This window comes from Myotis nattereri (assembly GCF_964212035.1).
Source record: "Myotis nattereri genome assembly, chromosome: 17".
In the NCBI taxonomy this organism is placed as follows: domain Eukaryota; kingdom Metazoa; phylum Chordata; class Mammalia; order Chiroptera; family Vespertilionidae; genus Myotis; species Myotis nattereri.
Window position 1 is genome coordinate 17,730,042 of NC_138092.1, and position 24,534 is coordinate 17,754,575.

A 24,534-nucleotide genomic window follows, 5' to 3' on the forward strand; every position below is an offset into this window, starting at 1 on the left:
GAAAATCACATGGTCAGCCTAGATCAGGGATGCAGTACTTAATCTCTCAATAGGAAGAGAAATATGTTCTCATTTGGCAGTTTATTACACTACTAGAGGCCCGGTGCATGAAATTTGTGCACTGGGGGAGGGTGTCCCTCAGCCCAGCCTGCACCCTCTCTAATCTGGGACCCCTCGGGGGATGTCTGACTGCTGGTTTAGGCCCGATCCCTGTCGGACATCCCTCTCACAATCTGGGACTGCTGGTTCCCAACTGCTCACCTGCCTGCCTGCCTGATTGCCCCTATCTGCTTCTGCCTGCCAGCCTGATCACCCTCTAACCACTCCCCTGCCGGCCTGATCGATGCCTAACTGCTCCCCTGCTGGCCCGATTGCCCCCAACTGCCCTCCCCTTCTGGCCTGGTCCCCCCCAACTGTCCTCCCTCCCCTGCAGACCCAGTCGCCCCTAACTGCCCTCCCCTGCAGGCCCAGTTGCCCCCAGTTGCCATCCCCTGCAGGCCTGGTCCCCTCCAACTGCCCTTCCCTGCCAGCCCACTCACCCCTAACTGCCCTCCCCTGCTGGCCTGATCGCCCACAACTGCCCTCCCTTGCCAGCCATCTTGTGACCACATGGGGGCAGCCATCTTGTGCAAGGGTGTAACAGCCAATTTTCATATTACCTTTTTATTATATACAATTGTATAACTACATAGTCCCTTCTGCTTTTGTTTATTTTGCCTTTCTTTTTATTCACTTTATTGAGGTATAATATCCCAAAAAACATGCACACATTTTAGGTCTACAGTTTAGTTTTGACAAGTTTAAATTCCCCTCTCACCACCACTCCAATTACGATACACAACATCTTCATACAGAAAGTTCCCTTCTGCCACTTTGCAGTGAACCCACTCCATACTACAGACAAGCACTGATTTGATTTTTACCACTATAAATTAATTTTCCCTGTACTAGAACTATATACATGAGATCATAGATTATGTACTCTTTTGTGCCTGGCTTTTTTCTCTCACTGTAATGTTTCTGAGATTCATCCAATCAGTGTCCCATTTTATTTATCCTATTACTTTGTACACTCATGTTGTTTTCAAAATTGTGTAAAGGTAAATTTTAGCCCAATGTATCGCAGTAATTGCAATGGATGAATCATTGACTATTTATGATGATGATGATGATGATGAGCATGATGATCTTTTGGTGAATTTTCTTTAAGATCCAACAGGGAATTATGAAAAAAGAATTTACTTAAGCAAAATCTAACTGTATAAAAAAAAACAAAAATGCAGAATTTACAATTAATGTGGCAAATTATAACTAGAGATTGACATTTTAGTAAGCAAATCTGTGGGATCTAATTGAGAACATCATTATTCATGTCTAGGCATATAAACAAGTATAAAGAAAAATATTCTTTATTGTAATGTTTTTCTAGGCATTTGTAAATTAGAGAAAATGAGGTTTTAGGAACTGCTTTTCTTTCTGTGTTTCTACTTAATAATGAAACAGAATATGTCTACTACTGACTTTCCAATGAGGTAATTGGTTTAGCATGTTCAGTAGAGGCAGGCAAGTTTGATTAATGCTCATGAAAAACTTTACTGTGAACCTACACACAATAATTTTCCAGATAAATGCTTCTTTGGTATACTGCTAAATTCATCTGTGCTAGTGATCCATATGTTATTTATGATTGTGGAGGTGATTCTGTTACTATCCTTTTGGGAAATAGAAAATTAAATCATGATTTGAGGGAAAAATAGGATTCCGGCTTAATCAGTTAAATTGCCATATAATTCTGGAATAGACAAAATAATTGCATGTCAGGCACAATTTGAAGTGATTGATTTATATTTTCAACTTTCTCTTTATTTGTTCTGACACAAATAAGTTTGCTTTGTTTATTCTAAATAGTACTCACTGGTTGTTAGTAATATTGATACACAAACTTAGGTGATTTTTTTATTAGCTAATTTAAAAAATCACAGATTCATATTTACTATTTTTATTATGTTTAAGTACAAACTAAGTAAAATATTGTATTTTAAAATACTTTTTATGACTCTGTGGGAACTTATTTTTATTTTGCTATGTTAAGTGTTATTATGTGGTATCCTATTTGTACCCCCTTCCCCAACCCATCAAAGCTTTTACTTAGAATTAGACCTTTAAGAATCTGATTAGGACCATTCCTATTTTGGGTTAGGCAGTGGTAAAAGAAAAGGCTTTCTGTTCTTGGTAAGTCCTTGTAAAAGTGAATTTATCAACTGGATAATAGGAGTGATAAGCACACCCCACATCCTTTACTCACCAAATGCAATTATGTAAAGGCAAAGTTTTAAATGTGGTGTTGCTGTTATGACATTTTGTAATTGTGAATATTTAACATTTGAATTCTTTTCATTAGTAATGTCTTATGAAAGGTAAAAGGGATCTTGATTTTTTATGAGTTCTTCTCTTTTCCTGGCATTTCCTTTAGAAATCCTCTTTATTTACTCTGTCAAATCAAGAGTCAACCACAGAAGCTAATGGTTTAGGAAGTAAGGGAATCATAATGTTAAGCTGCAGCCAGAGAGGTCAAAGGCAGGTTAACAATTCCTGAAACCTATTGCTTCTGTGATGTTACCTGTGCTTGATCACTTAATCTTTCTCAACAGGTCATAAGAAGTTTGCCAAATTAAGTTAATTACAAAAGAGAAGGAACACATCATAAATCAAGTACTAAGTACCTAAGACAGCATTGGTATTTGAAGGAAAGATCAGTTACATGAAAATGTATTGAGTGCTTAGATGTTAATTGAAAGTACTTTGTTTTAATAGTAAATGTTAGTACTTTAACCATGGGGAAAATAGGTAATATAGATATAATAAACCTACCCCCATAAGAAACACTTATCTAGTAGCGTTAAATCAAACTGATAAATGATGGGAATTGTCAGTCTAGTTAGAAGTCATTTTGAAATTAGCATGGGGTACTCAACAGTGGTTCCCCCACTGATTATGTGTACTATATTGAATTTAATACACTATGAATTTGGTTTAAATATACAAAGATAGTATTTAATGTATTATATTTTGTTTTCATTGTAAAATCCAATTTAAACTAGAAATGCATATTTTAAAACATGTTTACATCATTGTAATATGTAACAAAGTTTTTTTTGACAGGTCTTTCCTGCAGAAGCATGATATTACCTAGTCAACTAATAAATCTGGAATAATTTAAAGGATTATGACCAACTTTAAATAATTTTAGAGATATCTTATACTTAAAATGTTTAACAGAAAGTACTTTACATTTATATTTTACCTTTGTTTGAAAACTTTTGCTTTTATGCTAGTGATAAAATAGATGTTAGCTCTCATTAGCAATGAGAATGTAAGGTTGTGATTTTGAACCTTCCACTGAAATTGACCCTAATTGCATTTTTTAAAAAATTAGTTTGCAGGTCGAAGTAAGAAGGAAACCAAATACTCTCTTAAGGCAGTCGAAGACATGTTGGAAACACTGCAGATTACCCAGTCTTAACGTTTCAAAAATTCTTTCACATTACATTTCACAATTGCACGATTGAACCTATTGGCTTGACTTATTTACTAAATGCCCAGTGCTATTTATATGCTAATTTCCTGTTAAGGCAGTTGTAAAGAATATGTTTATATAAACCTAAAAATTCCTTTCATTGCTAAGCAGAAAGATCAGGAAGGTCCATAGAAGAAGGATTTTAGAGTCTTATTGATTGTACAGCATTCTCTTAATATCACACTGCTTTTAAACCATAATCTGCTGTAGAAATAACCTAATTAAATAAACCATGATGATTTATTAAACTTGCATATGAAGATTATAGTCTTTTTATTACACTTAAATAGTGAAGATACCGTTTTAGAACTCAATGCCTAGTTAGCTCTTTTTTATCTATGATAAGAAATAGATAGCATATATAACTGACTGAGCAAAATATTGACTAATTATTTTAACTCTCCTTTAGTGTCAGGTTGGATTTTGCTCTGTTTCAGTAGGCTGTTGCTTTTTGTACTATAATATTACTCTGCTGAATCATGCTAAAATATGTAATTTTCCAAAATTTAGCAATATGTCTGTAAAATGTTCATTTTGCCATAGAAGATAATTAAATTTTTACCTATAAAATGCTTTAAGGTTCATATATGCTATAATACTCAAATTTAACCTTTATGAAAGTTATATTTATTGAACATTTAACTGTAAATTACATAAAAGAATATTCAGAGATCTAGAGAATAGGAATTAAAGGGGTTTCAGTGACTGTTATTTTTACTTTAGGGTAAAATAAAATCTAAACTTTTTAGAAGAAAATTTTTTACAATCCTTGTCTCATTATCTCCTTAGTGATAATTGAAATTTCTTCTTTTTTTATACTAATCAACCATTATACTACCTTCAACAGTATTTTGCATGTTTCAATAGAAAACAAAGAACTTTGAGAGTTAAACACTTTGTTCAGGCATAAATTAATTTTTAGAATAGTCAATTAATTGTTCATTCAAGACAAATATTTATTGTTAGTATTAATTTGTAATTTATATATATGTTACATATAACATATATTATATGTAGTCATAATCCTATTTATTTATACTAACATTATGCAGAAACTCCTGCTCACTTGTCATTGCTGGATTTGGGCAAATGGGGATGGTGGAGGAATTGACAACCTGAAAGTCTTTAGGAAGAAAACTTGCCAATACCAGCATTTTAACCTTTTGAATAATTCTGTTATTCTTCCTGTCTAGTCTAATTCTTTCATGTTACAGTCCTTTTCATTTTATTTTGTCAGGAGTAATGAGCAACTGTGTAAAAGCTCTTCTCATATAAAGATAATTCTTCTGAACTAACCTTTGTTATAACAAAATGTACTCTTTTTATACATGAATTTAGTAACTGCATTTTCAGCATAATCAGCTATTTAAAATTTGTTTGCTACAAAGAAAATAGTGCCCGCATACTATTCCCACTACCTTTCTTCTCTCTAACCTTCTCCCATCAGTCACTAGAGTAGTGTTTTCTTTAGCAATTACATTTGTGTAATAAGAAATTTAGTGCCTCATAACTGTCAGCCTTAGTTTCACTTTGTTTTTTAAATTTTATTACCTTCTTGCCAATAATTTTTCTTCAGTACCTTGTTAATATGTAATAATTTACAGACCTCCATTTAAATGTACTGATAACCCTATCATGTCAGACAGTTGCCTGCTCAACTCTTACCTCCACTTCCTAGTAAATTGTATCCTATATTGTTGAGATAGGAGCAGAGATCCCTGTTCCTCAAGGAGATTAGGATCTTACCCCAATCCCAGGAGATGCATCATGATTAATTTAATATAGAAATGGCTTCATTCTTTATGGCCTGTGATATGCCAGGCCTGTATTTGTGCTGTCTATTATGATAGCCATTAGCTCCATGTGGCTATTTTGCTCTTGAAATATGGCCAGTGCAACTGAGAAATTGAATTTTTAATTTAATTTCATTTAAATTTAAATAGCTGAATGTGACTCATGGTCACCATTTTGGACAGCCCCAGATAATCAAATGTGTGGGCATATGATCTAGTTGATGTTAATGAAATGAACAGAAGAATATTGGCAAGGGCCTTCCTTTCAAATTAAAAAGAACAAGCTTTGTGAGATGAAGCTTTTTGCCTCTTTCTCCTCCTTGTGCCTAGAGATACAACAGCCATCTTACAACCATGAAGTGGCAAATATGAGAATGAAAGCTACATTTCAAAGAAGTTTTCTTAGAAAGATTAGCGGGATCCTGGGTCCCTAAAGGCATTGTTGAACACCTGAACCTACATGAACAGTTTCCAACCTCTACTTATTACATGAGAAAAATAAACCCTTGATTTCTCTTACTTTAGTAATATATGTTTCTGACTAATTATATATACCATTTAACTTTAAAGAAAAAATTGATTGTTTTAAGAGAGAGGGAGAGAGAGAAAAACATCGATTTGTTGTTCCACATATTTATACATCCATTGATTTGCTTGTTGTATGTGCCCTGACCAGGGGTTGAACCTGCAACCTTGGTGTGTCGGGACAAAGCTCTAACCCACAGAGCTGTCAGGCCAGAGCCATTTAACTTTTTTTAAACATGAAAACTCTTATTTTAGACATGCTAGGAATGCTGTTTCAGAATATAATCACTTAAAGTTAAGTAGATAATTAGATATAAGTAATACCTTGTTGCAATTCAGCATCCAGTATTTAAGCCAACAGAAGTGAGAAAAAGGCATATTAAAACAACTTTAACCATAAGAATAATATTGACTTGGGAGCAGAGAGGGATGTAGAAAAAATAGAAATGGAAGACCAATGTTTTAGTATACTGGAAGCATACAATTTTTATTGGAAAATATTTTAAAGAATGATTTTCTAATGCCATAATCCATTTATTCTCAAGGTAACATCATTTTACTTCATTTCATGGAACTATAGAATTTTAGAAGGGAAAAAAAGAAAACGATGATTTAGTTGTATCCATTTTAAGATAAGGAATGACGTTTCTGAGAAATTGTGCTCACTGTGACAGAGCAAGGAACAGGATCAGGATGTCAGGGGCTCCCAAGTTTAGTTCTCTTTCCTATATACTCTGAGGCATATACTTGTCCTTTGATATATTGTTCCCATTTTAGAGTAACAAATGTAGAGCCAGATATATTCAAGGGACATTGCTTGTTAGAGCAGGGAAGAGAATTCAGATTTTATAATTTGTAAACAATTTTTTAGTGGAATAATAAAGTCCAATTTTATTTTGAACTAAATAAGTTACCCATTTAAAATGTTACTTCATTTATCGTCAATGTGATAACTATTTTAGACTAGAACTATTTTAAACCTCTTTCACTTTGAACCTCTGATGTATGCTATCTCCCTTTTTACTCTTGGTTAGTAACCTCTTGTTATAGGCCGAATTGTGTCTCCTGCAAATTCATGTTGGAAGTTCTAACCCTGGGTACCTCAGAATGTGAATTTTTTTGTAGAGACTTTAAAGAGGCAGTTCATGTAAAATTAAGTCATATGGTTTAACCCTAATCCAATTAATTGATACCTTTATAAGAAGAGATTAAGACACAGACACGCAGAGGAAAGATCAAGGAAAGACAAAGAGAAGATAACCATCTATAAGTCAAGGAGCAATTCCTCAGAAGAAACCAGCCCTGCTGACACCTTGCTCTTGGACTTCTGGCCTTTAGAACTGTGATGAAATAAATTTCTGTTGTTTAAGACACTCAGGTCTCTGTGTACTTTGTTAAGGCAGACCTAGCAAACTAATTAACAGCTTTCTTACTATTTTTCAAAGAAAGAGAATCAGATAAAGACCCTCCCAGGATCAGATATTCTTGTACCCAGCTTTATTTCTTTTCCTCTTACAATCAAGTAGCCTTACCCTTTTCTGAGCTATTTCCCATTACTGTCCCTTCATTTTTATAATATAGCTCTACTTCACTTTCATGAATTTGCCATACTTTCTCCTACCACAAAGCATCCTGCCTTCCCTCAGACTTCCCATCATCTCATTTCTTTACACTTATTCTTAAACTATTTCTTTCCTTCATTATCTCTGCTCTCTTACTTTACTAGATTCTTCCCTCCACCCTTCCCATTATTCCTTCGAAATAGTTTAATTTCATGTCACCAATCTAATGTCACCAATCTTTTTAGTCTTTTAAGCAGTATTATGCTCTTATTCATTGCAAATTTGTGTCTTTATTTCTATTGCCCCCACTATCTGAGCCCAAGTAACCATCCCCTGACTTCTGGAGAATAGCCAGATGGCTGGGTTTCCTGTACTTTTACTTCCTCCTAGTCCATTTTAAACAGCAGCTAGAATGTTACTAATATCACTAAAGAGGCCAGTTTATCCTCCCCTCATTAAAATTCAGTTTTCCATTTGTTGCTCTTTGGCCTTTGAGGTTCTATATGGTATCAGAATCAGGAAGAACGATTCAAAATTTTTTTTTAAGTATAAACTATCTCCCTCTCCTCTCTTATTTCTAAATTTATCCACACTTAAGTTCCATGGAGTTGTTATGCTCCCTTCTTCAATATACTTGGTCCTTCTGTATAGACCAGTAACCTCAAGAATTTTTAAGACATGCAATACCTGACTAGCCAGAAGCACTGACCTCTTTTCCCTTAGATTATTAAAAAAAAAAAAAAAAAAAAAAAAAGACAACAACCAACACAATAGCTGCGCAATGTTAATCAAAATTTTACCTATTGTTTTTGTCAGATCGGCCCAAAATATATTTTTGGCGTGTGGCAAACTCTTGGTAATTAGTTTATGAGTGCCATGAGATGAAAAAGGTTGAAAATTGCTGGTATATACCAAAGCCTTCCTTGACTCATTCTCCAGAGGTTAGGCCCTTCTTTTTTTTCTTACTGATATTTTTTTTTCCTTTATTTTTTTATTTTTTATTTTTTTTTAAAATAATTTTTATTTCTTGAAGTACTACAAAGAGTATTACATATGTCTCCTTTCCCCCCCCCCCCCCCCTTGACATTCCCCCGGTCTCCCCTACCCCCTAGTGCAGGGATGGGCAAACTTTTTGACTCGAGGGCCACAATGGATTCTTAAACTGGACTGGAGGGCCGGAACAAAAGCATGGATGGAGTGTTTGTGTGAACTAAATATAAATTCAAAGTAAACATCATTACATAAAAGGGTACGGTCTTTCTTTTTTTTAGTTTTATTCATTTCAAACGGGCCGAATCCGGCCCGCGGGCCGTAGTTTGCCCACGGCTGCCCTAGTGTCTTGTGTCCATTGGTTATTATATGCATGCAGATAAGTCCTTTGGTTGATCGCTTATCCCCCTACCCCCCCCCCCCAACCCCTCCCCAGGCTTCCCACTGTAGTTTGACAGTCTGTTCAGTGCTGCTCTGCCTCTGCATCTACCCCTGTTCATCAGTCTATACTGGTCCCCATTATCTGTTTCGTCCTCACCAGGGCCGTCCCGACCTCACCGGGGCCGTCTTGACGGCCTCACCGGGGGATATTTTTAAAATAACATTTTATTTTAAAATACTTTAAGACTCACAAGGAGTTGCAATACAGTACAAAGAATTTCTGTGTACTAGCTTCTATTATTTTACGTAACCATAGTGCATTATCAAAGAAGGAAATTGACATTGCAACAATACTATTAACTAGGGTATGGATTTCACAATTTTTACATGTTCTCTTTTTTTTCTGATTATGAAATGTTATATGTGTAGCTAGAACTTCATAAATTCTCTCTTGCTACTCCTTGATAGTTATACCCTCTTCTAACACAGGTGCCTGACATCTGCTGATCTTTTCTCCATCACTATAATTTTGTCACTTAACTGTTCTATAAATGGAATCACACAATATGTAACCCTTTCAGACTGGTTTCTTTCAGAATATTTTCTTGTAAGTTCATGGGTGCTGTTGCATGTGTCAATAGTTTGTTCCTTTTTATTACTAGGTAATATTCCACTGTATGAATGTACCATAGACATTCTGGTAATCCACTGTGGAAGGACATTTGAGTAGTTTAACCACCAAGTGGGGTTTATTTCAGAAATGCAGACTGCTTTAATATTTTGAAAATTGGTCAATGCAATACATCATATTAAGAAAATAAGAAAAACCACTTGATCTTTTCAATTGATAATAAAAAAGCATTTGACAAAATGTAGCGCCCATTTATAATTTAAAAAGCTAACTCAGTAATAGAAGGATATTTCCTCAGTCCCACCAAAATCCACAAAACTTACAGTTACTATTACACCTAATGAAAGGTTAAATGTGGTCCCATTAAGATTGAGAATAAGGCAAGGATGTGCACTCTCAACCACTTCTATTTGACATAGTATTGGTGTATTGGTGCAGGGTGGTAAGAAAGGGAATAAGACATACGGATTGGAAAGGAAGAAGTAATGGTCTCTATTTACAGGTAACCTGATAGTCTACATAGAAAATCCCAAGAAATCTCCAAGAACATCTTGGAATTCTAACAAGTGAGTTTAGCAAGATCACAGGATACAAGGCCAAGAAAGACCAATTGTATTTCTTTATGCTGGCAATAAATAATATTTATAATATACAAATATTAAGTATAAAATTTTAAAACCATATATAGGATATGTTTGCTGAAAACTACAAATGCTAATAAAAGAAAAAAGACCTAAAAAATGGAGAGACATACCATATTCATGGATTGGAAGACAATATAATAAAGATGTCGGTTCTCCCCCAAATAGTCTAGGTTTAATACAATTTCTATTAAAATCTCAGATTCTTTGTAGATAAACTTTCTAAGATTTATATGAAAAGATGATGTAGAATAGTTTAAGCAACCTTAAAAATAAATTTGGAATCAGACTACCAGATATTAAAAATTACGTAGCTAGCCCTAGCCGGCTTGGCTCAGTGGATAAAGTGTCAGCCCGTGGACTGAAGGGTCCCAGGTTCGATTCCAGCCAAGGACACATGCCTGGGTTGCGGGCTCGATCCCCAGAAGAGAGTGTGCAGGCGGCAGCCGATCAATGACTCTTTCTCATCATTGGTGTTTCTATCTCTCCCTCTCCTTTCCTCTCTGAAATCAATAAAAAGAAATATATTTAAAAAAATTACGTAGCTACAGTAATGACAATGTGGTATTGCTACTGGTGGTGTGGTTTTGTCAGAGTGACATACAAAGCAGTGGAACAGGTCCAGAATAGACCCACACCAGTATGAAAAACTAAATTTTGAAAAAGTTGCATAAGCAATTCAATAGAAGAATTGTGTGAGACAGTTGAATATTTAAAAAATGGTATTGGAATAATTGGATATTTCATAGCAAAGATAAAAAGCCCTCAACTTAGACCTCCCACCATATTAAAAAACAAACAAACTCAAAATGAGTCATGAATCTAATTGTAACATGTAAGACTAAAATATCTAGGGGGAAAAAAAAAGGAAAGAACTATCTGACCAATATGACCTAGGGTTGGCCAAAATTCTTTAAGTGACAGCAAAGGTGCAACTTTTAAAAAGAATAAATTGGATCTTGTCACAAATAAAATCTTGTTTTGAGAAAGACCCTGTTAAAGAAGATGAAAAGACAGGCCAGAGAAGACCCTATTAAAGAAAACAAGCCACAGACAAATATTTACAAACATACTGTGTCCAGGATATATGAAGAACTTTCAAAATTCAATAGTAAGAAAACACTAATTAGGAAATGGGCAAAAGGCAGACACTTCACAAAGAGGCTATCAGGTTGGCAAATATATGCATGAAAGAATGTTCAAAATCATTAGCAATTAATAGGGAGAAATGCAAATTTAAGCTTTAAGGACATGCCATTGAACACATTAGAATGGCTAAAATAAAACATTGATAATCCTATGTTTCAATGATGTGAAACAACTTGGAAATGTCAATATTTAGCTCCTCTGGAGAACAGTTGTATACTTTTATATTATCATGTACCTTTCATTTGGACCATTTGCCACTATATTTTCAGGTGATTGTCCTCCCCAATAGGTTCTTTAAATGAAGTCGGAGACTATATCCGGCTTTGTCCATTATTGTCATTCCAGCTTCTAACTGATGCTTGTACACAGTACATACATATTTGAATGAATTAAAAGTAAAATACTCTGCCCATTATGGTATACTCTATTTAACAAATCTTCCAGATGTACTTTAGCTTCACTTAGTTCCCTGGTAAAATAAATTTTAATCAGGAAGTCATTTCAAAAATCTAATATCCATATCAGGAACAACATTATGCTTAAGGCTGCCAATGAGATCATTATATGCCACATTAACAGGAAGAAAATAAAATAACTCACAGTTTGACTACTTTGAGATACATAAACCTGAGTCATTCTCAATAGCTGTAGAATTTGCTCCAACTCTAAGGATATTGTGAATGGTCAAGATTCATTAATGGGCTATTTAGAAAGTTCTAGTGATTGGTTCTCAACGCATGTTCATTTTTTAATTTGCTAGAAATGCAAATTATTGAGCCTCACTCCACTCTGTTATGTGAGAGACTCCAGCAATTTGTTTTTAACAAGTCCATCAGGTATTCCTGAGGCCCACTAACATCTGCCTGGACTCAGTTATTTGAAGACTGATTGGCAGAAGCAGATGATTCTGTGGATTTCTGTGTCATTCCCTTTGTTCTATTATTATGTTTGTATATGACACTCTTTGTGTTATCCCCTTTTATTCTGCTTTATTTGTTTTTCCCATTCCCCCCACCCCCAACCCTATTTTCTCTAGATGCCATAATAAAGAACTGAGGGATATGTGTTTATTTTATTTGTTGAATGGAATACTTTTCTCTTTGTAATTTAAAAAATGAGTATATACAGGGTGTCCAAAAATATGTATACATACTTTGAATAATTACTATTTCAATGGGTTAAATCTGAAAAGAACGAAACATTAGTTGAGCTATCAGCTGTTAAAGCTTATATATATTTTTGAGGGAGGTCCTGTATGTAGAATTGTTGCTGTTATTTTTCTCAGAAGTCCAGCTGAATTTATTTGATTTTTATTAGTTGCTTTCAGTAGTTTTTAAACTTTATTTTTTAAAGAAGGAAGATGTAGGTAGTTCGGTAGTCTTTCAAAAAAGAAAATCTTGCCCTAACCGGTTTGGCTCAGTGGATAGAGCATCAGCCTGCAGACTCAAGGGACCCGGGTTCGATTCCGGTCAAGGGCATGTACCTTGCTTTCGGGCACATCCCCAGTGGGGAGTGTGCAGGAGGCAGCTGATTGATGTTTCTCTCTCATCGATGTTTCTAACTCTCTATCCCTCTCCCTTCCTCTCTGTAAAAAATCAATAAAATATATTTTTAAAAAAATCTTTCTGTTTGCACACATATAGATAATGTTCATATATACATTTCTTCCCTCCTCTCTCCCGTGTGTGTGTGTGTGTGTGTGTGTGTGTATTTGTATTTTTTTGCACCAAATTATAATTATTGTGGGGTATAGAAGGTATGAGTTTTGTATTATAATGGGCATAGTAGAAAGCAAGAATAATATCAAGTCCTATAGTCTGTCCTCATTGTTTCTTAATATAAAAGTCTGATTAATAATTAGAAAAATTTCGGTGTCCCCAAAGTTAAATTAGAAGCATATTGTAACCAACCATTTGAGCCACAAGTGAATTCCAATAGGGTCAATTGTTTTTCTACTATTTAATGTAAGAAAATATAACATTGTAAGTAAGTACAACTTATTTCCAACTCTTTAGGTCCTGAAAAAATTCTCTATCTTATGTAACTGCTGCTACCAAAATAAACTTGGAGATAATAATTTGGCAAATAAGTCACTGATATGAAAACATGTTTGTAGACGTCCAAGTAATAATGAACCTTTGTAAATAGAGAATGGATAGTAACTTTGAAGAAATCTGAGCTTATGCCTAAGCAACATGAGAGAAATACTACTAATAATTCCCTTTAATTGTGAATTCAGTTCTCTTTTAGGTAACTTAAATATTGCATGAAAGAAAACATGGGTAACAATTTTGTGAAAATGTGATTGTGTCAGAGGAATCACCAAAAAAGTTGAGGTTTATCAAAGAGCATGTTCTTTAAAAACTCTAGGTAACAATGCATATCATAATATCACATCAATTTAAAATAAATTTGAAGGTCTCCAGATTGGTAACTATTGCCAGGGGTTTCAAGGGTTGGACTTGAAGGACAGCTGATTTTAGATCCAATTTCACTCTACTTGTATACATGTCACATTCCGTATGACAGAGAGAACCAGAGACAACACAGCCCCATTGGTTGATAATTCCCCAATCTCCCCACTAGTCTGACTAAATATATACACATGGCTAGAGTTCTTTGAGGTTTATCAGAGTTGGGTGGTTCCAGATAAAAATGACTGAAGAAAAACTATAAAAACTGTCTTGCTAAAAGGAAGTTCAAATAGCATGATATATTGCTGATTTAAGAAAACTAATAGCAGTCAGGAAATAGAAATGGCACCAAACAAATGGTGGCATCAACAGTGGCACCCTAAATTCAGAATTTTAGAATGAGAGGGACTTTAAAAAAATAAGTCAAAGATGTAAAAAGAGATGAATACAGTATTTTTTTTCTTTAATTTTTGGAGGATACTACTAAGTATTTCATTTTTCTGCATAAGATTTCTCTAAGGTTTTTCTCACAAGGAAATATTTACTCCTCTAAAGAGAGTCATTATGGAGTATTTTGTAATTAATTATATCCCAATTTAGCTTAATAACTTTAAGTTTGAGCTTAATTTTCTACTAACAAATCTCAAATATTAGTAGATTTTTGAATTCATATGTTTAATAATCATTGATTAGAAATAACACAAAAGCTTAATTTTCCATTGTATTCTTTTTCTTCCACAAGCTTATAGAAGTACGCCACCTAGAGTAAGTTTTTTGATTTTTAAAGTATAAAAACTAGTGGGCTAGTTTAATGTTATTTTCAATTACAAAAAGTAGTCATATTTTAATAAAAATCAATCTAATATAATTGTGGATTTTTTTCATATACTTTATTTTTATTTGCTACTTTCTTAATATTGCTGTTTATGTGATAGAATTTTTTGTTTATAGTTCCAGAATTAACAATTTACAAATCAAGTTCAAGAATTATGATTTTTAAAACCTGATTTCAGTGACACTAAAACTGATTTTAATGTTATTACCAACTAAAATAATTATAGAAATATTTGAGAGATATAAATAATGAGCTTTGTGTGCATACATAAACATGCATGCAGCAAACAATCTTGATCTGTTCAATGAATTTTAAAAATATAATTGCAAAAGACATAGCCATTGAGTATGGTTTTTTTTTTTTTTAATATATTTTATTGATTTTTTACAGAGAGAGAGATAGAGAGTTAGAAACATCGATGAGAGAGAAACATCGATCAGTTGCCTCCTGCACATCTACTGGGGATGTGCCCACAACCCAGGTACATGCCCTTGACTGGAATCGAACCTGGGACCTTTCAGTCCGCAGGCCAACGCTCTATACACTGAGCCAGACCGGTTTCGGCCATTGAGTATGGTTTTTAAAAAATCTTCACCTGAAGACATACTTTTATTGATTTTAGAAGGAAAGAGAGAGGAACATCAATGTGAGAGTGAAACATCAATCTGTTGCCACCTGCAACCTAGGTATGTGCCCTGACCAGGAATCAAACCCACAACCTTTTGGTGTAAGGTTTCAAGCTCTAACCAAATGAGGCACACTGGCCAGGGCTGAGTAAGCTTTGATGCTAGAGATCTGAACATGCAAATAGTTGAAGTTTTTCAAATGCTAATGAAAAGAACCTTTTGTTTGGCATCTTACAGTTTTTCAGTTGTACATGAAATATGCTTTTTTTTTGGGGGGGGGGGATCTGAAAGAACAGTTTTAAAATTTATCCAGAGACCAATATTAAAGAGAAAACACTATGTAAGAATTATAGGCTTCCTTAACTAGGCGGTGTTAAAAAGCATTGACATTTTCTTTTTTTTCTGATTGATTGCAATATAATTGACATATAATATTGTATAAGTTTAAGTCAGGTTTACAGTGTGGTGTTTTATACACATATATGGCAAAATGTATACCACAGTAGGGTCTATTGACTCATCTTTTACCTCATATAATTACCATTTTGTTGTTATGAGAACATTTAATATTTACTCTCATACCAATTTTAAAGGATATAATACAGTGGTGTTAACTATAGTTGCCATGCTGTACTTCTAGGACCTTCCAGTTTATTAAACTTATGGTTGAAAATGTGTGCCCTTTGACCAACATCTCACGATTTCCTCCAACCCAGAGGCCCTGGTAACCATCAATCTACCCTCTATTTCTCTGATTTTGACATTTTTTGATTCTATATATAAGTGAGATTATAGAGTATTTTTCTGTGTCTGATTTATTTCAATAACATAATGCCCTCAAGATTCATCCAGGTTCTCATAAATGGCAGGGTTTCCTTTATTTTCATGGCTGATTTATATTTTTTATTTATACACCACACTTTCTTTATCCAATCATCTGTCGATGGGCGCTTAGGTTGTTTCCATGTCTTGCTTATTATGAATACTGCCACAATGAACGTGGGAGTGCAGATATCTCTTCAAGATAGTAATTTCATTTCCTTTAAATATACACCCAGAAGTGGGATTGCTGGATCATGTGGTAGTTCTATTTTTCATGTTGAGGAATTTCTGTACTGTTTCCCATGGTAGTCCTACCAGCAGTGTACAAGGGTTCCTATTTTACCACACCCTCTCTAGCAGTTGTTATGTCTGGTCTTTTTGTGATAGTCATTCTAATACATGTAAGATGGTATCTCATTGTGATTTTGGCATTTTCCTGACGATGTTATGTTAAGCACCTTTTTATATACTTGGTGGGCCATTTGTATGTCTTCTTTGTAAAAATGTCTATTCAAGTACTTTGCCCATTTTTTAAAATTTTTTTAATAACTTTGCCCATTTTTAATATAGCTCTGATGTTGGGTACATATATAGTTATAATTGTTATAGCCTCTCGATGAATTGACCCCTTTATCATTACATAATGACCTTCATGATCTCTTGTTAAAGTCTATTTTGTCTGATATATAAGTATAGCTACCCGTGCTCTCTTGGTTTCCATTTGCATGACATACCTTTTTCTATCCCTTCACTGTGAGCCTGTGTGTGTCCTTAAAGTTGAAGTAGATCTTTTGGGCATCATATAATTAGGTCTTGTTGTTGTTTTTTCTTGTGTGTTTTCCCCCCACTCATTCAGCCACTCTATGCCATTGGATTGGATAATCTAGTCCATCTATATTGAAATAAGTTATTGATGGACTTACATTGTTTTCTGGCTCTTTTGTACTTCCTTTGTTCCTTTCTTCCTTTCTCATTGTCGTCCTTTGTGAGTTGATGATTTTCCATAGTGATATACTTAGATTCCCTTCCTTTTATCTTGTCTGTATCTAGCATAGATTTTTGTTTTGTGTTTATCTTAAGGCTGACATAAAACATCTTGTAGTGTATAACAGTCTATTTTAAGCCAATAACTAAACTTTGTTCATGTATGAAAACTACCCTTTTACTCCTCTAATGCTACATTTTAGGTTTTTGATATCACAATTTATATCTTTTTATATTATGTATCCATTAACAAGTTGTTATAACTATAATTCTGTTTAATACTTTCCCCCCTGTAGCCTGGAGTTAAATGGTAAACAAATCATCATATTACACTATTAGAATTTGCTGAATCTGACTGTATACTTAACCTTTGGCAATATATTATACATTCTTATGTCTTTTTTTTTCAGATTAACCCTTTTATTTTATTTTATTTTTTAAAATTCTTTATTGTTTAAAGTATTACATATGTCTCTTTTTTCCCCCATTGAGCTCTCCCCTGCCACCCCCACCCCCTACATTCTTGTATGTTTTAAATTTATGTTACTAATTAGTGTCCCTTTATTACAGCTTGAAGACCTTTCAGCTTATCTAATAAGGCAAGACTAGTGGTGATGAACTCCCTCAGATTTTGTTTGTTGGGAAAGTGTTTATCTCTCCTTCACTTCTGAAGGACAACTTTGCCAGGTAAAATATTTTTGTTGGCAGTTTTTTCCTTTTAGCACTTTGAATATATCAGCCCATTCTCTCCTGGTCTGCAGATAAATCCACTCATAGCCTTATGGGGATTCTATTGTATGAGAAATTTTTTTCTTCTCTCTGCTATTAAAATTCTCCCTTCATCTTTGATTTGAGACAATTTTATTATAATGCATGTTGTAGAATATTGTTTTGGATAGAAATTGTGGAGTGAGCTATTAGCTTCCTGATTTTGGATCTTTAAATCTGTCTCCAGGTTTGTAAAGTTCTCAGACATTATTTCTTATTGAAGTTTTCTATCCCTTTTTTGTTTGTTTGTTTTCTCCCCCTGGAACTTTAGTGATGCATAGTTTTTTCTCTTAACAGTGTCCCGTACGCTTTCCTCATTTCTGTTCATTTTTGTTTGTTTGTTTCTCTGACTTGGTAGTTTCAAGTGATATATTTTTGAGCTCACTGTTTCTTCTGCTTGGTTGGTGCCATCTGCTATTGAAGCTCTTACTGACTTCCTCAATGCATTCATTGTATTCTTCAGTTCTAAAGTTTCCCTTTGGTTCTTCTTCTGTGTATTCTTTCTCTTTGTTGAACATTTTGCTCTTGTATTGTTTTCCTGTATTGTCATTGATTGTTTATCTGTTCTCTTGTAGCTCTCTGAATATCTTTAGAACAATTATTTTCAATTCTTTATTGGGCAATTTCTGGATTTCCATTGTTTGGTATCAGAAACTGGAAATTTACTGTGTTCCTTTGATGATGTCATGTTTCCCTGATTCTTTGTGATTCTCAATACCTTTGCATAGGTGTCTGCACATTTGAAGAAGCAGTCACTTCTTCCAAAGTTTATGGGCTGGCTTTAGTAAGGAAAGACCTTCCACTGTGTGGGGGTACACAGTGCAGTATGTTGTAAGCTCGGGTCTAGTGGTTCCGAGTACCAGTGTGGGTGTGTATGGCAGTTCTGGGTCCTGGTGGTGGGGCATGGTGTCTGTGACTCAGGCTGCTGGAGTCCATAACATTGGCAGCTATTGGTCCTTGATGAGCACTGTGGGGGCTTTTCCGTGGACACCAGGGTTGTTGGTTCCTCAGTGTCACCTCCAGGTCCAGTGGCTAGGGACTAGGGAAGGCAGTGTTGGTGACTGAAGCCGCTGGTGTGTACACCGGGGCTGCTGGTGCTATGTTGTGACAGGTGCTGATCTCAGAAACACACAGAGTGGTGGGGGTAGGCCAGACATCAAGGGTTGGTGCCAAGTGTGGGTGCACTGGCTACTGCAGGGTCTCTGGCTGCCAGTGTGCAGTCCTGTGGCTGCAGAGTCTTGCCATGGGTGTGCACAAGGCAGGGAGTTTGGTGACAGCAGTGGGGCTGGAGGTGTGCAAGTACAGAGCTGAAGGAGCTAGCCTGGAGTGTGTGCACAGTGGTGGGTCAGCCATGGAAATCTAGGCTGGCATCTTACACTCATGCGGCTGCAGAAGCCAGGGCAGGATGTTCGTGCAGATCCCAAGCTCTGATAAGGAGGGAAGGAGAGGTATGCAGAGTGATTCAGGCATCTGGAGTCGGTATAATTAAAAAATAACAAAACCTGTAGAGTGAAAACCAGTGACATCTGCAGGGGTTCTGTTACAGCTGTACTAGTTTCCTCAGTGGCTAGAACTGCTAGGGTCCTCTGCAGAGGGACCACTCTGGGAACCATACTCATTTCTGCTGTGCAGTTGCTACTGCTAGTCCCTTCCCTTCTTCTTTGTCCCCAGCCTTCTCTATATGTCTCAGCCTTGCTGGTCTCTGGGTAGGGTGAAACTGATGTGGATTCTCTGTGCAGGGTCCTGAAAGGCTGGGGAAGCTGATCACTCACCCTGCTTTCCCTTTCCCAGCATGGGAACCTCTTTCTAGCTGGGGAGTTCCCTCTTGGCACTGAGCAGTGCCATCCTGGGGGTGGGATGATGCACACAAAATGAAACTGTTCTTCCTTTTCTTTTTGTGCAGTTATTCTCAGGTGTTTCGTTTTTGTTTGTTTGTTTTTTGCTTGTTTCACAGTGTTGCTAAAGTTTCTTACGTGGACTCCAGATTCCCCCAGAGCTGTTTTTGTTGATGGATAGCTGTCTAATTGTTGATCTCTGTGAGGAAACAGAGGTTGGGGTTTCCTACTCCACCATCTTGGTGATGCCACTCCTTAGCATTGATATTTCATAGTGATTGTGATGGCGAAAGAGTTCATAAATTCATTGCAACATATTTTGGACTTAAAACCAAAGCTGAAGACGTCTTGAGCCTCTATCTCATCTCTGCCCTAAAAGATCCTTTTCTAGGTTTTGCATCTGTTGCTATGTAATGTTTGGAATTTTTGCTTTGGGGAGGTAAGAACTTAGAGCAATTGTGGGCAAATGATATTTCTTGTAACATCCCACAAGGATCAGTTTTTTGTTTTGCGTTTAACGAAATACTGCTTTGATTTATTAGTGTCCTTTATAAGTGATTCCTACAAACTAGGGGAAAAGTTCCTGCGGAGTAGAGGTCTTGTCTTCAATTTCGTTCCACTGCAGCATCTAATATATTTTGTTTCCATAGTGGATGCTTATAAATATTTGTTGTTTTCACATTTTGTGCTCAGGCCCACTGATGCTGGGGAGGAGGGTCACTCAGTTGGTAAATCTTAAACACCCAAATTAGCTTATCAGACTATGAATTTTGTTAGCAAAGTTTGAAAACGGTTTGTGGTTTTTGTTATTTTATTGAGTATGGCAAACTTTATTTAAGGCATAGCAAGGTCTCCTTGATCACAGTTATGTATTGCAGAAGTTCAGAATGAAAGATTTATAAAATTTCTCAGTTCACTAAGAATATGAACTAGACAGAAAAATTAGCCATTGAGTAATAGTAAATGTCAGTGTTTTTAAATTAACTTATTTTTTAGTTATAAGGAATGCATGCATTTTATTTATAATAGAGCTTCAAGATTTAAATATGCTGCTCAGAATATCTTCCCGTTGCTATGGGGAGTTCTGTTATTCATCAATGTAAGGTTTCCTACTTGGCAGCAGTATGTATTTATGATGGCATCTGTGTTTGCTGGTTGTTGCATTTGCAGTGGAACTTGTACTTCAGCCAGTTGAAGAGGGAGGGGAAAAGAAAGCAAATTAAACTTGACTTCTTGGCAGGGAAGCAGTAGCTTCTTGTTTCTTGGACCCATATATTCCAAGAACACCAAGTACAACTGCAGTTGTGTGCCATAGTTACTCTACCTGTCATTGACCATTTTTGCATTTAATAACTTTGCATCATAATATAAAACCCCCAAAGTTAAAAACTAAATATAATGTCTTGTCAATTGACATTAGCCTCTGTAGAATCAAGCTTTATATATTGATTGATTTTAGTCAAAGGAAAATCATCATTATCAATAATATCATTGTATAAACTTTTGTTTACTAAAAACAAGTGAAAATTTAAATGAACTTTTAAGAGAGAATAATAGAATAGAAAATAAAAGTAAACTCAATATCTGAGGTTTTTTTAAAAGAAAAAACAACTTTCAGTATATGTTTTAGAGTCCGTGCACATTAAACTCAAGCCAATATTCTAAACCCATCTATATCTACCACATAAACTTGGGATATTTTATGTTCTTGAAGGTTATCTGCAAATATACAAAGAAGTACCTTATTTCATTAAGAATATAGAAGCACCTTCTTGATAGTGATTCTTAATATAAAGAACCAACAATTAACTCCTTAATGTGAACATATTAAATTATATTTATTGTAATTTATAGATTTGTAGATTAGATTTATTATAATTTATGTATTTTATTTTATTTTATTTTGTGAATACTGGCTGTCTGTGAGGCAAAGTTGAATGAAATATCTACTAAGTTAACTTAGAACTTCGTGTAAAACCCAGCTATGTTAGACAATTATATCTATGGGTTTTGGAACCTTATTATAAGTGGATACTCTGGTTGTGTCAGTATTTATAAAACAGAAGGCAATATGGAATCTAATTATTATTTAATTAGATTAAATAATTATAAAATCTAATTATTTTTTAATTTGCTTGTGAGTTTACTAATTAATTAATTAATTTTATTGAATATATTGGGGTGATATTGGTTGATAAAACATACTGATTTCAAATGTACAACTCAATAAAACATCATCTGCATATGGCATCTGTGCTCACCACCCAAAGTCAAGTCTCTTTCTATCCCCATTTATTCCCCCTTTGCCCATTTCCATCTGCCCCTACCCCCCTTTCCCTCTAGCTATTACCATGTTGTTCATGTCTGTATGTCAAAAAAATGCATATTTATTTTTTGCTTAATCCCTTCACCTTTTTTAACTCAGGCTCCCAATCACCCTCTCCTCTGACAGCTGTCAGTCTTTTCTCTGTACCTATGCTTCTGTTTTATGTTGTTTGTAAACTTATTTTGATTAGATTCCATGTAAGTGAGATCATATGGTGCTTGTCTTTTTCTGACTGGCTTACTTCACTTAGCATAGTAATTTCTAGATCCATTCATGTTGTTACAAAGATAAAATTTTCTTCTCCTTCTTCTCCCTCTCCCTCTCCCTCTCCCTCCCCCTCCCTTTCTCCCTCTCCCTCTCCCTCCCCGCTCCCCCTCCCCTTCCCCCTCCCCCTCTTCCTTCTCCTTTTTTTTTTTTTTTGGCCGAGTAGTATTCCATAGAGTAAATGTACCATTGCATTTTTATCCAGTCATCTACTTATGGGTGCTTGGGCTGTTTCCAGATCTTGACTGTTGTAAATAACACTGCAATGAACATAGGGGTGCATATACTCTTTCAAATTATTGTTTCAGGTTTCTTAGATATATTCTCAGAAGTGGGATTGCTGGCTCAATAGGTAATTTCACTTTTAATTTTTTGAGGAAACTCCATACTGCTTTCCACAGTGGCTGCACCAGTCTGCATTCCCACCAACAGTGCATGAGGGTTACCTTTTCTTTATATCCTTGCCAGCACTTGTTTGTTGATTTATTGATGATATCCATTCTGACAGGTGTGACATTAAAATAAAGCCAAATTGGATATAATTACCTCTATAGTTTATTTTGTTAGTATTATCTGTTGAGGTACAAAAAACAAAGGATGCATTTTTAATAAATTTTCATCAGACAGATTGAACTAATGGATCAAGAGGAGATCATTTTGAGGAAAATTGGCATATTTATTGTGTTTGTATTCATCACTATTATGTATTTCAACCTTTTCTTGTGTTATCTTTCTTTAAGCAATGACTGGTTGTTGGTATAAATTAGGTAATAAGAGATCCAAATCAGACGATTTAAAACTAAGTAATGATTAGTACCTTCCTGCTGACTAGCAGTGCTCGGGTGAGTTTTAAAAGGACAGCGACTGTATCTGGAGCACCTTCTCTGATTTCTGATGGTCACCGCACATTCTTACAGCACTGGTACTCCCAGCCTTTCCAAGTGTTCCATTTTAGGTGGATAGCTACACATGATTTTTATTAACATTTTAAGAAGTAGATACTAAACAGATACCATTGTTAACTTGAACATTATGATCTCTTCAAAAAACCTTGTGGACCCTTGAGAATTACTATTTGGGAAATGCCAAATAGGAACTGATGTAGGCATAGGATTCCATTCAATTCTTAAGAAAAAGAGAATAGGAGAGCAAAAAGTTAGGGACTGAATTTAAGGCTTATTAAAATTTGGGGGGTGGAAGAAGAAAAATATAGTAAAGGATAGAGAACTAAGGAAATGTAACAGAGTAATCACCATGGAATGAATGAATGATATTACATACTTTATCTCATTGCATACGTACACTAATTTAAATGAGAAAGTTGCAACGCAGAGAGATAAATAATTTGCCCACAGTCACTTAGTAAGTGGTGGAGCAATGATGAGTGAAAGTAAGATCTGAAATAAAGCTCATGCTTCTCCTCAGCATTCCTTTTCTTTAATATCCAGAGGTGCCAGAAAGAATCAGAAGAGGGTGACATAATAAAAGTTAAAGGAAGAGTTGCAACAAGAAAGTGTTCTGCATTACATGTGGCAGGGCCTTGATGTGCCACTTCTAGCATCCAGAAGAAGCAAAGCCATATTCTGTGGCGTTAAGGAGACATATTTGTCTCTTTCACAGATGACTTGTGCTTTATGCTGTTAGTGTTGTGTCTTTTATTCATTTTTTTTCCTGGTATCCCTAAGGGTTAGGAATAGTACAGATTTTTGCTTACAGTAAGCACCAGACTGAGATCTTACAAGTACATTGACTACCTCAATCATATAATGTTTTCTAGGAAGTAAACAAGGGCTAGCTAGCACATGAATTTATTATAATTTTTTTGACATTGAGTTTGAAAGTTACCTGTAAGAAAGATAAATACCATATGATCTCACTAACATGTGGAATCTAATGAACAAAATAAACTGATGAACAAAATGGAACTAGAAGCATGGATACATGGAACAGTATCCAGTGCCCAAGGAGAGGAGGGGGGGGGGTGATTGGATACAGAAGGTGAAGGGATTAGCTAGAGAACATATATGCATACCCTATGGCCACGGACAATAGTTTGGTGAAGGCCAAGGGAGGGGGAGGCGGGGATGGATGGAGATAGGCAAAGGGCGGTGGGGGAGAACACCTCCAATAATGCCAACATTAAAAGTTCTTAAGAGAATAAATTCTAAATGTATTTTTATTAAAGAATTAATTTTTTTAGAGGGGTTTTAGGTTTATAACAAAATTAAGAGGAAGGTACATAGGTCCCTGCCCTTACACTCTCACCAGAATGGTACATTTATTATCACCCGAAGTCCATAGTTTACCTTAGGGTTCATTGTTGGTGTTGCATTATAGTTTTGTTGGACAAAATATATGACATATATCCATTGTTATAATGTTATATAGATATTTCCTTTGTCGTAAACATC

General features: G+C 35.3%; 1 protein-coding gene across 23 annotated transcripts in view; it reads left to right on the forward strand.

The window, feature by feature from the left end:
* The window catches only part of EMC2 (ER membrane protein complex subunit 2), a 345,419-nt gene that overhangs the window by 36,658 nt on the left and 284,227 nt on the right, over positions 1-24,534 (forward strand). For 20 of the 23 annotated variants that reach the window (XR_013997055.1, XR_013997056.1, XR_013997057.1 and 17 more), the window contains exon 11: positions 17,501-17,617. The exons of 2 other annotated variants lie outside the window; for them this stretch is intronic. Coding sequence is in view for 1 of the 21 variants with exons in the window: in XM_081111306.1 (XP_080967432.1) it covers positions 3,437-3,523 (87 nt within the window). In the remaining 20 variants the exon portion in view is untranslated. Of the gene's footprint in view, positions 1-3,436; positions 4,467-17,500; positions 17,618-24,534 lie in introns of those variants that run through there. One more of the 23 variants, XM_081111306.1, reaches the window with a different exon arrangement.